General features: G+C 38.8%; 1 protein-coding gene across 2 annotated transcripts in view; it reads right to left on the bottom strand.

The window, feature by feature from the left end:
* Nucleotides 1-15,353, bottom strand: part of stk11 (serine/threonine kinase 11) — a 124,994-nt gene that overhangs the window by 49,176 nt on the left and 60,465 nt on the right. For both annotated transcript variants that reach the window (XM_043721243.1, XM_043721242.1), the window contains exons 7-8: nt 12,960-13,017; nt 2,268-2,458 (exon numbers count right to left, since the gene is read on the bottom strand). In XM_043721243.1, the coding sequence (XP_043577178.1) occupies nt 2,268-2,458; nt 12,960-13,017 (249 nt within the window). The remainder of the gene's footprint in view (nt 1-2,267; nt 2,459-12,959; nt 13,018-15,353) is intronic.

Here is a 15,353-nt window from a genome sequence, read left to right as displayed (position 1 = left end):
AACATCCTGAAAGTAGTAGTCAGGTGAGATGCTAACATTTTACACATCACAAACCTGGCATCAACCCACCTACATCCAGGTTTAATGGAGGTAAGACAACCCAAGTTGCGGTTTAGCAGGTGAACCATTTTAATGAGGCTAGCAGCTCCTGATTCAATCTGCTTTACAGATTTCACCAAGTGCCCACACCTCAAGATTGGCAGGGCAGATTTGGAGGAGTTATGGACCTTTGCAGGATTCCCCTGAGCCAAATTGAGCATGAATGCTTCCCCGAGCACTTTGCCACTTCCTTGCTCAAAGGAGGAATGGATCTGCTAGCCAAGTTACAGAGAATTTCTTGGTTAGTGAAAAATGCCATAGGCCAAGCATGAAGGCAAGTTTCATTTAGACATCCTAATAAAACACTGATGACCTTGTTTTTAGCCACATTAAAATTGAATCTGACAACCAAAACAAAACATCATTCGCTGTTTATGAGGAACCAAATCTAACAAAAGGTTGCTTACTTGATTTCTAGCTGAATATACTGAAACTACTGAAACATAAGCTTGCAGTTTGTTACATAGATAAGTAACATTATCAACGGTCGTTAATTTCTTACTTATAAACACTAAATCTAGTATTTCTATACAAAGCTGAAGCGATTTCATGAACATGGAAATTATGATTTCAATATTAATTATCAAGCAGTGATTCCGCAAAGCGCCTAATATCTACTTCAAATCTTTCTGCAGAACATTCTCTGAATATACCACAAAAACAAGCAAATTTCTTTGTAAAGTTTCATAGCATTATAATGTAGTTAGCCAAGAATGGAAATGTTTGTGGGTCCTAACATATGATTAACATGACAAAGGTCTAATGTCACAGCAAATTACAGATATCGTATTACTTAAGTCATTCAGGGGCACGGTGGCACAGTGGTTAGCACTGCTACAGTCCAAAAGATGTGCAGGGTCAGGTGAATTGGCCATGCTAAATTGCCCGTAGTGTTAGGTAAGGGGTAAATGTAGGGGTATGGGGTGGGTTTCGCTTCGGCGGGTCGGTGTGGACTTGTTGGGCCGAAGGGCCTGTTTCCACACTGTAATGTAATCTAATCTAAAAAAAAAAATTCAAGTTGCTGCTTTTCAAAAAAAAAATGTAGCTCATCCACAAATACCTCAATGGGCACATTATTAGAACACAGAATCACTGGAAAAAATCTGCTTGTGTTATTTTAGTTGGTGGCAGATCTTTGCCTTTCTGATAAGGAAAGCTAAGTAAATGAGCAACAATACTTTGTAGCTCTCATAATAATTACTTAATTAGATTTGTTATATTGTAGAGAATGCATGTGGTGCCCATTTGAATCTATACATATCTGCAGGTTTCATTTGCTACCAGACTTTAAAATGCCAATTAAACAATCTGAAAATAAAAGAGCATCAGAAAACAAATCACTTTCACCAAATCATTGACGAAAACAGCTAACCAAGCAAACGAAAGCTTCTCATAGAACTCTTAATCCTTTTATCATCAACAGATGGGTCAATCATCTAAAGATTTTCCAATACCTCGCCAGCTTTGCCACAAGAAATCAGTTTCTTAAAAAAGGCTAAATCTAGTTGAAGATTCAGGGGGCTTCAAGAGACTATCTAAGAATTACTGCTCCAGTATCAAGTGCAAATTATTAATTTCACTTTCTGAACTTCATACCAACAGAAACAGGCTGTGAGATTAAGGTGTCATAGTCACTTACTAACTACGTTCAAAAGGTTCCAAGACAACAAAAAACTTGAACTGTGAAACTGACCTTCTGATACGCATAATTCAGAGTAAAAAATCTTGGAAATTCCATAGAAGGTACAAAAAAGTCAAAGTACTATTTGAAACACTGTACTTTGTGTTTCAAATAGTACTTTCAATGTCTCAGATTTAGTACCAGCACATTAAGTAATCATACAAAGCACTCAAAAGAGTAGAAAAAACCCTGCATGACTCCAGAAAATTCCTTACCAAACTGTTGACAAGGTGTAAACTACAACTTAACTTAATCAGCAAATCATATCAATCAACAAAAGCAAAATATTGCAGATACCAGAATCACAAAATAAAATAAAATGCTGCAAATAGTCAGCCCCTGTGGCAGCATGTACAGAGAGAAATAAAAAAAGTGTTAACATTTCAGGTCAATGACCTCAAATATTAATTCATACTAAACTACTATTTCCTGAGAGATTACGTATTGATTTGGATCAGAAGTAACAATTGTGAGATTAGTTACATACCTGGTACTGTAAAATCCTGAGTATAAATTATTTCATCTTCATTGAACAGATCTTCATCATCTTCATCATTATAACCATGCAAGTCTTCCAGGTAAGGCACCACTGTCATGCTTCTCCACTTGTCCTTGGTCTCTGGGCTTGGAGGAATAGGAACAAGATTTTCTGCCTGAGGGTGTTTTTTCCGAAACCAACTATATTTCAGAAAGAAAAAAGTCATTAGCTTAAAAGGTGATATTAGAAAGATTCTGTACTTTCTTCTCCCCAATAATGTAATTTAAAAGTTGAATTTTTCTGGAAAATTCAAATTCACCTCACAAGGAGGATAGATACCAGTTTTATGTAGACAATTAAGTCACATAACTGAGTGGTTCTAACTTCTGTACTAAAATCTGTTACATCTGGTTTGGGAGCCTAGCCATGTTGGAGAATAATCCCCCTTCCTAAATAGAGTTGCTTTTAGGAAAGTGGAGGGGTAGATTTATCAAGAGACAAATAACTTTTTTGAAAAATTTCTGAAAAGTCCTCTTGGCTTCTCCCAGTATTGTTCACAACAGTAAGTCCTGACTACAAATCCTGTCCGTTTCCACTACTGAAATTAATTAATGTGAAGGTGTTTTCCTGTTTTTACATTTGTTCACTGAGCTGATAGATTTGTTCCCAGATGTTTTGTCACCATTCTAGGTAACATCATCAGTGAGCCTCCAATGAACCGCTGGTGTTCTGTCCCGCTTGCTATTTATGAGTCTTGGTCTGTTGTTGTGGGTGATATCATTTACGGTTCTTTTTCTGAGGGCTTTATAAATGGGGTCCAAATCAATGTATTAGATTAGATTACATTACAGTATGGAAACAGGCCCTTCAGCCCAACAAGTCCACACCGACCCGGGGGGGAGGAAACCGGAGCACCCGGAGGAAACCCACGCAGACACGGGGAGAACGTGCAAACTCCACACAGTCAGTCGCCTGAGGCAGGAATTGAACCCGGGTCTCTGGCGCTGTGAAGCAACAGTGCTAACCACTGTGCAACCGTGCTGCCCCCAATTGTGATCGGTTCAGGCCTCTACAAATTCCCGTGTGTGTCTTTGTCTAGCCTGTCCCAGGATGGATGTATTGTCCCAGTCAAATTGGTGTCCCCCTTCCTCTGTGTGTATGGATACTAGTGATAGTTGGTCATGTGTTTTGGTAGCTAGTTGGTGCTAATGTATCCTGGTGGCTAGTTTCCTGTCCGTCTGTCCAATGTAATGGTTTTTGCAGTCCTTGCAGGGTATTTTGTGTATGACGTTCATTCTGCTGGGTGTTGATACAGGGTATTTTAAATTCATCAGGAGATGTTTCAGTGAGATGGCAGGTTTGTGGACTACCATGATGCCAAGGGGCCTATCATCTCTGAGATGTCTTTAATGTATGGCAGGGTGGCTAGTCTCCAGGCTTGTTGAGTTTTCTCATTTAGGTCTGTTGTGCTGGAATCGGCGGACTGTGCTTATCGGGTATCCTTTGTTCCTGAATACGTTGTATAGGTGTTTTTCCTCTGCTTCTTGCAGTTCCTGGGTGCTGCAGTGCATTGTGGCTTGTTTAAATAATGTCCTAATGCAGCTGTGTGTTGGTGTTGGGATGATTGCTCTAGTAGTCGAGTATCTGGTCAGTGCACGTGTCTTTGCGTAGATGCTAGTATGCAGCTTTCCATTGGCTTTTTGTCTTACTGTGACATCTAGAAAGGGGTGGCTGTTGTTGTTGTTCTCGTCCCCTTTGGTGAACTTTATACCAGTAAGGATGTTGTTTATGTGTTTGTGGGTTTCTTCTAATATGTTGCGTTTTGTGATGACAAAGGTATCATCCACATAGCAAACCCAAAACTTGGGCTGGATCGGGAAGGACTGTTCGTTTTAACCACTGCATAACTGCTTCTGCTAAAAATCCTGACATTGGCGATCTCATAGGCATCCCATTGATTTGTTTGTAGATCTTGTCATTGAAGGTGAAGTGGGTTGTGAGGTACAGGTCTACTAGTTTGGGGGTGTTGTCCTTGCTGATAAAGTTGGTGCTGAACCAGGTTTGTGTCCTTTGTTTAGCCAGCAGTGAGGCCAGTGTTTCTTTAGCTAGGGTGATGTTTATTTATGTGATTAGGGCCCCTATGTCGAAGGAAACCACAACTTCGTCGTTCTCTACCTTAGTGTCTTTCATGATGTTAGGGAATTCCAAGGTGGAGTGGATGGAGTGGCTTGAGTCTTCTACTGGGCGTTTCCGTTCCTTTGCTTGTCTGTATGCCAGTATATCATGAAGTGAGACTATGGGTCTGAGGGGGGGCCCTTGTTTATGTATCTTTGGTAATCCGTAGACATGGGGTCTGTTTGATTCTTCAGGTTTCATTCTTTGGAGGTCTGTCTTGTTAATTTGTGAAGTTTCCTCAGGGGTGCTATAATACGGTTTTCCAGCTGTGGAGTCTGGTCAATCGCCACCTGTTGGTAGGCGATAGTGTGTTTGCTTTTTCAATGTATTGTGTTCTGTTCAGGATGATGGTATGCACCCTTTGTCTGCCGGTAGGATTATGACATTTTGGTCTTTTCTGTGTCCTTCCAGGGCTTTCCTTTCCAGTGTGTTCAGGGTGTTCCTATCTTTCTTTCTTTCTGCTTAATGTTGCTGCTACGGTCTGTGATGGACTGCTGGATTTCTTCCGTAAGTCTATTGTCTTTCAGGGTGAATTCCAGTGCTGCTAGGAAGTCCTTTTTGGCCACATTCCAGTCGCAGTGGTTGAAATTCATCCCTCATACTAGGACAGCTTTTTCCATGTCTGAGAGTGATCAGTATACAGGTTCTTTATCCAAGTCTCTGAATTATACATGTGATTACTATGCGTGAGCTTGGCCAGTTTTTCTTGTAGGGTTGGACGTTTCTTTGACTTGGTCCGCTGTTGTTTAGTGTTGATGGCTCGTTCTAGTGTACTTGTCCTTTCATGGTCAGTCACATTAGTGTACAGAGTTTTTTGGTGCAAAATTTCTCATTCATATTTGTGGAGTCAGTTGTGGGCATCATTTATCATTTCTTGTAGCATCCTACAGCTGTTCTGTTCTGCTCTTCTTCTGGCTTGTGGGGTGTTGAGACATGGTTTGTATTTGACATGTCACTAGTATCCAGACACAGAGGAAGGAGGGACACCAGTTCAACTGGGACAATACATCCATCCTGGGACAGGTTAAACAAAAGACATGAGTGGGAATGCCTAGAGGCCTGGCATTCAAACTAGAACGCCATGATTTGGACTCCATTTACCAACCTCTCAAAAACAAAACCGTAAGTGATATCACTCACCACAACAGACCAAGATACACAAATAGCAAACAGGACAGAACACCAGCGCTTCATCGGAAGCTCACTAATGTTATCTAGCATAGTGATGAAACATCTGAGAACAAATCTACCAGCTCAGTGAGCAAACTTACAACCTGATCCACAACGTACAAATCTTCTCTAAAATCGCAAGATGTTTTCCTGTTGGGGAGGAAGTGGAAAGAGAGAGAAAACAATAAATCAGAAATCACATAACAGACATGCCAGCTTGAAGTTTAATTTCAGCGGCACAGCAAGGACACTTGCTGCTGACCTCTAAATTTCTAGCAATTTCGCAGGCAGGAGGTTCACTTCTATTGCTTTCCAGTGGTATTGCAACTATTTGCAGTAGTTACGTCTCATTCCCAGCATGGAGCCAGAATGATATCATCAGACTATCCGAGCTGCCAATCACAAAAAGGTTTTCAAATTATCAAAAACAGGAAGAAGGAACACTAAAAACTTTTGTTTATGCAATGAACAAATTAAAGATTATGACATATGCATGGAATGAAGGCAGAAGCTAACCTATCTTGAAGAAGCTTATCTTGGAATAACCATTTTAAAATAAGTTTAAAACAAAGTCAACTAATTAATCCACAATTGTAAAATTATCCTTTCAGAATCAGTTTTGTTGATCAAAATTTCAGGAATCACAGCAACATTAAAAATCCAGTTACACATGATTAAGCAAGATGCAACTTTTTATGGGTCAACTAATAATGTGGGAGTGAGCAAGCTTCTGTCCTCTGTGATTATGAGTTTATGTTAAATGTGTGGATGAAGAAGACAACAGAGTCTATTTGGAGCCCTGAGCAGCAGACTACAGCTTTAAGCTGTTTCACAATTTGTGCACACACGACATCCCAAAACTAGTCAGTTTTCAAAGGATTATGATTATGAATGCTGACAGTTTGATTCCTCCTAGCACCCCCTCAATCAACATCTAGGCCAGAACATATGCTGAAGGAGTTAATTTGGGAATTCGTGCAAGATAAATTTATAATTACATTGTGCAAGACATACTATCTATAGCCTATCCCCAATCTAACAATTGGGAATTAAAAAACAAGCTGCAAACATAGGCACAATGCACAGCTTTGGAATGCACAAAACCAGCTAGGAAGGAAATTAAAGATACAAACCTGTGGAGTACTGTAGTAAATAATGCAAAACCAAAACAAGTATACACCAGACATTTTAGCCAGTTGAGGGGCATTGTTTGTTCACAATTAACATTTCAAACATTTTTTTTGGCAGAGGCAAATTTCCCTGGAGGGTAAATTATAATGCTGTTAAAGTCTCTCTATGACTGATCCATAATGTCAAAATTAATTTGACATCCTGTGTGCAAGGTGCCTTCATTTTCTAGTCTCTCACTAATCCTTCATCAATTAATTCAGTTACCCTTGGGCTGACAGCCTTCAAACAGGAAGTTACTGATTTTAAATGCCTTCTCTTAATGAGGGACCCGTGAGAAACAGCTGGCTTGTGAAGTACTGAAAGCACAGTAATTAATATTAAATGATTACAATTCAAGCAACTGCATCAGCTATTCTGCACAAGTATGATTTCAAAATGGATTGGGTCATCACACAATATTTAACTAATTTAGTGTAACATGTAAGTATATAAAAAGAGAGGTCAAGTGCAACCTTGTATTAAAGTACAAATGATATCTATAAAAACTCATGATTTTGACTTTCAGAAACCTCAAAGCATTGATATAGAAATAATGTATTAGTAATTGTATTTGGAAAGGTAAGGAATAATTAGGGATAGTCAACATGGCTTTGTGCATGGGAAATATTGTCTCATGAACTTGATTGAGTTTTTTTGAGGAAGTGACAAAGAGGATTGATGAGTGGTGGACGTGATCTATGTGGACGTGATCTATATGGACTTCAGTACGGCGTTCAACAAGGTTCCCTATGGGAGACTGGTTAGCAAGGTTAAATCTCATGGAATACAGGGAGAACTAGCTATTTGGATACAGAACTGGCTTAAAGGTAGAAGACAGATGGTGGTGGTGGTGGAGGGTTGCTTTTCAGACTGGAGGCCTGAGACCAGAGGAATGCCACAAGGATCGGTGTTGGGTCCACTACTTTTTATCATTTATATAAAATGATTTGGATGGGAACATAGGAGGTATAGTTAGTAAGTTTGCAGATGACACCAAAATTGAAAGCGCAGTGTAAAGCGAAAAAGGTTACCTCAGATTACGACAGGGTCTTGATCAGATGAGCCAATGGGCTGAGGAGTGGCAGATGGAGTTTAATTTAGATAAAAGCGAGATGCTGCATTTTGGGAAAGCAAATCTTAGCACGACTTACACGCTTAATGGTAAGGTCCTAGGGAGTGTTGTTGAACAAAGACACCTTGGAGTGCAGGTTCATAACTCCTTGAAGGTAGAGTCACAGGTAGATAGGACAGTGAAGGCGGCATTTGGTATGCTTTTCTTCATTGGTCAGATTACTGAGTACAGGAGTTGGGAGGTCATGTTGCAGCTGTACAGGACTTTGGCTCGGCCATTTTTGGAATATCGCGTGCAATTCTGGTCTGCTTCCTATTGGAAAGATGTTGTGAAACTTGAAAGGGTTCAGAAAAGATTTACAAGGATGTTGCCAGGGTTGGAGGATTTGAGCTTTCGGTAGAGGCTGAATAGGCTGGGGCTGTTTTCCTTGGAGCGGAGGCGGCCGAGGGGTGACCTCAGAGATTTAGAAAATCATGACAGGCACAGATAGGATAAGTAGACATAAATAGGGTGAGAGAGTCCAGAACTAGAGGATGTAGGTTTACGGTGAGAGGGGAAAGATATAAAAAGGGGCAACTTTTTCCACACAGAGGGTGGTACGTGTATAGAATGAGCTGCCAGAGGAAGTGGTGGAGGCTGGTACAATTGCAACATTTAGAAAGCATCTGGACAGATATATGAATAGAAAGGGTTTAAGAGGGATACGGGCTAGGTGCTGGCAAATGGGACTAGATTAGGTTGGATATCTGGTCGGCATGGCGAGTTGGATCGAAGGGTTTGTTTCCGTGCTGTACATCTCCATGACTGCATGACCATATCATGCAGCATGTTTCCAATGTTTTTTGAAATTGTTCTGATCTATTACCACTTTGGTCTATATACAAAGCTTAACACAAAATTTTACAAATCCAAAGTCTATTGTAAAAGTAGATTGCTTAAGTCTTCCAATGAATTAAAACTTTCTGACATCATTCTGTTTCATGTCACCTTGTACTCGCATGCATATTCCTTCAAAATGCAATACCTTAAAATGGGAAGCTTTATTTTGAAGGGTTGTACAGCAGTTTTGAAATTTTTATGTAGAGAAATTTGGAAAACAACAACTTACCACAAACAAACATTTTATACTCCCATGTGTCATCCAATGATACAAAGACAACAATTTGCATATTTTAGTACTCTATTTGTGCAGTTAGTTCCTCATAACCCTCTGATACCGTAGGAAAGAAATACACAGGGGAAAAAAAAGCAACAACACAAACACACAGGGGAGATAACAAGGAGAGGGGGAGAAAAGGACAATTCTGTCCATCTACAGTCGTATAGAAAACCATTTCCACAAAGGAGACTTGGGATAAAGTTATAACACATAAAATACTGTTTAATGTAAGGCAAGAGAGAAAATGCTTTAAGAAACTCCCTCCCCATTGCTATTCCTCCACCCTACCAAACACTGAATTCAAACCCTTCAACACCTCTTGCTAATGAGTGGCTTTAAGATTCTTAAGCACTTGTCACTGGTTTGTTGGCAATAAAGAATGGAGGAAAAGTAATGCATGCTCAATATGATATGGCAGTAAAGTTCAGAGAAAGTAACAATAGCGAACAATAAGAAAGGTATGGAAATGCTTGTCCCATCTTCCTGCCTTACACGAAAAAAAGGAAGAAAGAGAAAAAATGAGGCATAGGAGGAGATAAGAATTAGTGAATGAGAAAGGAATAAAAGGTTTGGGGGCGGGGGGCAGCAAAAGATAATGGCTTAGTGATATTTTCATTGCTCTCGGGTTCCAGAGACCTAGATGATATCCTAGTAACTGGAGTTCAAAACCTATCATGGCAAATGGTAAAATTTTAACTGAATAGTATCTAGAATTAAAAGTCTAATGGTGATCGAGAAACTGTAATTAATTGTCATAAAAACCCACCTGGTTCACTAATATACTTTAGGGAAGGAAAACTACTGGCCTTACCTGATCTGGCCCAACTTGATTCTAGATTCACATGGTGGTCAACTCTTAACTGCCTTCTAAAATGACTCACCAAGCTATTAAGTTGGATCATAACAACTAAAAATCTCAAGAAAGGAAAGAAACTAAACAGAACACATGGCATCAACCTAGGTACTGGAAACACCAAATTCAACCCTGTTGGCGAGGCAAAATATTTCTTAGCATCTGGGATCTAGTGCAAAAATTGAGAGAGCTGGCTCACTAATCAAGGAATAGCCTGATATAGTCATACTCAGTATCATACCTCTCAAACATGATCCTGGACAATATCACCATCATCTACAAGCAGGACAGAGCCAGCAGAGATGCTGCACTGGTAAAGTGAAGAGTGCGTTGCCCTGGAAGTTCTCGACATTGACTCCTTACCCTTCAAGTCTCAATGCATCAGGATAAACATGAGCAAGTTAATCTCCTGCGGATTATCACATTTGCAGCTACATTTGCTGATAAATCAGAACTACTCCATATTGAACACTTTAGAGGAAGTTTTGGGGGTGTCAACGGCACAGAATGCACTCTGGGATTTCAACATCTATCACCAATAGTGGCTCATCAGCACCACTACTAACTGAGATGGTTGAATTCTAAAGGATATAGCTGCTAGACTGAGTCTGTGACAGATAGTGAGGAAAGTCAACAAGTGGGAAAAACATATGATCTCATCCTCACCAATACTCCTGCTACAAATGCACTTGTCTATGACAATGTCAGTAAGAATGAATACTGCACAGTCCTTATGTAGATGAAGTCCCATGCTTACATTGAGAATACCCACCACGTCGTGCAAATTAGAAAGACTTCAAACAGATCTAGCATCCGTGAGGTGATTGGTCCATCAGCAACTGGAGAATTATATTCCAACCACAAGCCAGGAGAAAAATGACCACTGTGTGCAGTAACCACTATAATCTGGCAGTGTATGTGGTGCAACACAATGTGGTGGGGTATTTTCTATCAGGTTACGAAGCTGGAGGATATTATAATTCTAGTGTTCAAAATAAGAAAGAATTTAATAGATAAATTAATTTTATAACTACAGCCAGATCAGTTACGAATGAAATTAGGAAATGCATTTTCTTTTAACCCAAGCCTAATGAGAATTTGGATCAACACATGGGTTGTGGTTGGTAAGCCACTTGATATTTTCATTGTTGAGATTAAAAGTACCAAAGGATGTAGAGGTGGTTTATGGAGATTAACTTGCAAATTCACCATGTTATGACAAGAGAGTCACAGGGTTGCAGGGGCAAAATGACTATCCCAGATTCGCCATTCTGATACAGCCTTATGGTTTTGTGATATTATTATATCAATACCACTCATACTTGAGTAAATTGTTTAATAGTTTAATTTCCATCTAGTTTCCTTACTATTTATAGAGTCAAAGTCAGATGTACAGCACGGAAACAGACCATTTGGTCCAACTTGTACAAGGCGACCAGAATCCTTATCTAATCTAGTCCCACCTGCCAGCACGTGGCCCATATCCCTCTAAAACCCTTCCTATACACATAACCATCCAGAGACCGTTTAAATGTTACAATTGTACCAGCCTCCACCACTTCTTCTGGCAGCTCATTCCATAGAGGCACCACCCTGTGTGAAAAAGTTGCATTTGTCATTTTTCTCTCCCAGTTCCTCTGGATCGTATTCTGTGCTTTTTTTTTGCATTCAGTTTAGCCCAAATGTTCAAATTTCACTAAATTACCTCACTATGAATGCAACTAAAGCAAATTGACAATAATTCCTATTGCTTTAAAATCCATGCTATCTACAAGGGCTTTTTTGAAAAACACCCACACTATCTGGAGGAGTGGCCCAAATTACGGCACTCATGACAGCAAAAAATGCTAAAGGTTATTAAGGCTAACTCACTGAGCAGGACTACACTGTCAATATTGACAGTGTAGTGCGAGCAACCCCCACTCAGATATGTCAGCTGTGAAACAAGGTTGACTGTGAAATTGTTCATTGGTAAATTAAGTGAATAGCTTCTATGATCTCATTTATAATTCAGGCATCATCAGCCAGTTTTCGTTTCAACCAAGCCCTCTCCAGTAACTCCTGAAACCCAAATAACCGATGAGCAAAGCAGTGGGGAAGCCTTCTGAAACCATAGGAGAACGCAAAAATTATCTTTTTAATCTAAAAGAGCAATAGCATAGGATTAGCATCATAAGCATTCATGTTTCTTTGCCTTGAGCACCTTTTGATTAAAACATCACAACTTTCCCTGGGGGCGGGGGTGTTGCTTATTTTAGCACATAAATAACACTGCCTCAGAAAAGACATGTGTTTCACTCTGTACAATTAGAAGAAAAGCTACAAAAATCCATTCAAATAGCATTTTTAGCCACACTTTCTAAAGTATCAAATTTATATTAATTAGAATTTTTTAAATAATGTGGGGGTCAAGTGAAGAAAATAATTGTGTTCTTAACAATAGATGCTCAAATGACCTTGAGCTAAAGTATAATAACTATTATTAAAAAGTACAGAGAGAAACCTCTCAAATAATAAGCTTAAACAGATGTATATGAATGATTTTGGTTGCAAGTCTTATCTTAAATGGTTTGATGTTCTACATATTGACTATTGTGTACAATAGGAACTAAATAATAAAACATGAAATCAAGTTATTTATCTAAGGCACATTGATGAAAACTAAGTTATCAGAGCCAGTGTTCACAATCATAGGGAGCCAAAATCAGCCAAAAGAATAAGGGCAAAGTCGTCCAAATGGATAGCAATGGTCAGAATAGGGAAATGTTAACAGAGCAGATAATATCCAGTTGCGATAACATAAATGGAACTAATTGATTAGGCTAAATGATCTCCTATGTTCTAATGTCTTAGAAATGATGAAACTGTAGTTTGGTATGAAACAAGGCCTACAGGAGGAGCAGTGGTGAGTGAAGTTGCGAGAATCAAATTTAAAAATGTATTCAAACTACAAATTAACACCAGCGCTGTCACTAAGTATGCACACAAGCATTTTTCTGCCAACATACCTAATGTCTCCAAAAGAAGAGTATTATGAGGAATTCAGTTTTTTCTAATTCATGTGATTTTCTAACTCAATTTGACTTATGTAATAAAACTTACTTGTGCTGTCTGATCTGTTGTATTGAAAATCTTTTCACAGGATCATATTCAAGCATTCCTGCAGGGATAGATAAAGATTAATTAGCGAGTTTTGAGAAGATTTGTAGCTCAGGTTGAGGTTTTGGATGCAGATTTGCTCACTGAGCTGAAAGGTTCATTTCCAGACGTTTCATTACCTTACTAGGTAACATCTTCAGTGGACCTCATACGAAGCAATGCTGAAAATTCCTGCTTTCTATCTATATGTTTGGGTTGGTGATGTAATTTCCTTTGGTGATGTTATTTCCTGTGGTGAAGTCACTTCCTGTTCCTTTTCTCAGGGGATGGTAGATGGAGTCTAACTCGATGTGTTTGTTGATAGAGTTCCGGTTGGAATGGCATGCTTCTAGGAATTCTCGTGCGTGTCTTTGTTTGGCTTGTCATGCACGAGAATGCCTAGAAGCATGGCATTCCAACTGGAACTCTATCAACAAATACATCAAGTTAGATCCCATCTGCCACTCCCTGAGAAAAGGAACAGGAAATAACTTCACCAGAGGAAATAACATCACCACAGGAAATGACATCACCAACCCAAAGAACCCCAAACATATAAATAGAAAGCAGGAATTTTCAGCATTTCTTTGCATGAGGTCCACTGAAGAGGTTACCTATTAAGGTAACAAAATGTCTGGAAATGAACCTTTCAGCTCAGCCAGCAAACCTACATCCATAAAGATTAATGTTAAATTAATGCAATGGCCACATGCTACAAAACTACAAAAACCAACTTCCTGTTTAGTGTTCTCCGTGTACTTGGCCAGAATTTGTTGGACTTGAGCCTTCTATGTGGTGCAGTCCACATTATAGCACAAAAGGAAGGAAATGATTTGCAAGTAACTTACACCTCACCACAGTTACTTTATGTTTCAATGTTGTTCTCCTGTTATCTTCAACAAAACACTGGGACAATCAATATCAATGGCAACCACAAGTTTCCTGAATTTGTGTTACTTTTACTGGCGCTGTACTTTAGGCTATAAAATATTTGGCTGGAGTTTCTTGATCAGTCAGTATCATAATGGATGTATTTAAAGGATCCATCAGCAGTTCAAATTACCATATTTTTCCACTTAAAACCACAGGAAATTCAGCTACCAACTCTGGGAGATTTAGAAGTAACTTCTTACCTTGTTAATTTAATCATACATTATTGTATAAAGAATTATTTAACATACTTAGAATGCTGTTTGTGGATGTAACATTTCAATCATGCAAAAAATTTGCCAAGTCTGTTTGTGGAGTAACAGGATCACCAATTGATTGAATAAAGGTTTTGCAGATTCTGTTACTATTTACTTGTCTTGTTAATTGAGCCAGGTAAAAAGGCTGTTTTATTACAACAATTTTTCACAATATCCCAACAGGCAAAGAGCCTAATTTATGCATACAAAATTAACATGTGCTCGATCAACAGATGTTGTAGATACTTATGAAAATATCTTGTAAAAATGAAATTACAACAGCCCATAAACATTAGCTTGAATTTTGCAATTATAGTGTCAATGAAACTGCGAGTATTTGACATTAACGTACATATGAAACTAAGCAGCATTTGGTATCCACATATGGACAATGAAACATGGAGATTTATTTGGTCCAGAGCATATAAGCAAACTCTGTAAAAGCAACTCAGCTAGTTCTACTCCCCCAGCTCTGCAACCTTTTCTCAGTCATTTATTCGATTTACACGCAATATAGCTGTTCAACAACCCTAAAAAGTAATGACTCATTATTGAGGGGTCATTTGAGTTGTAATTGCACTCTAAATCATGAATATAGCTGAAAACTCTGGGATCCTGGAAAACTATTTTTATATTTGTGGAATATCAACTTTTTCCATTGTGATTAAAAAACCTTTATTCTAGTTTTTTTGGGAAGTTTTAACACTTCAGCCTCAATTGGTTAATTTTACGAATAGAAGTTAAGAGCATTTCGGTGGAGGGCATTAATTGGTATTTGAGCACATATAGAGAAACTGTTACTGACAGAGGAATGAAGTCAAGAGATATACATCTGCAACATTTCACTCTATGATAAATCTATTCCAAGTGAAAACTGGCTTTGGTTTCACCCTTCTTCAAATTGCTATCAGAAATTTGTCTTTATTTTCTTCATGGGATCCATGTGTCGCTGACAATGTCAACATTTGTTGCCTATCCCTAATTATCTTGAGTTGAGATGCCCATTTCAGTAAAGAGTCAATCACATTGCTTTGGGTCTGGAGCCACATGTAAGTCAGATCAGGTAAGGATGGCAGATTTTTCTTTCCAAAAGAACATTATTGAACTGTATGGGGTTTTATAACCCTATGCTAGTTCTCATGGTTGCCACTGAGATCAATTTTATAGTTCC

Source organism: Chiloscyllium plagiosum, chromosome 31 (assembly GCF_004010195.1).
Source record: "Chiloscyllium plagiosum isolate BGI_BamShark_2017 chromosome 31, ASM401019v2, whole genome shotgun sequence".
NCBI lineage: Eukaryota > Metazoa > Chordata > Chondrichthyes > Orectolobiformes > Hemiscylliidae > Chiloscyllium > Chiloscyllium plagiosum.
The sequence above is the reverse complement of the archived record's forward strand: the minus strand, read 5'-3'. Positions and strand labels throughout refer to the sequence as shown.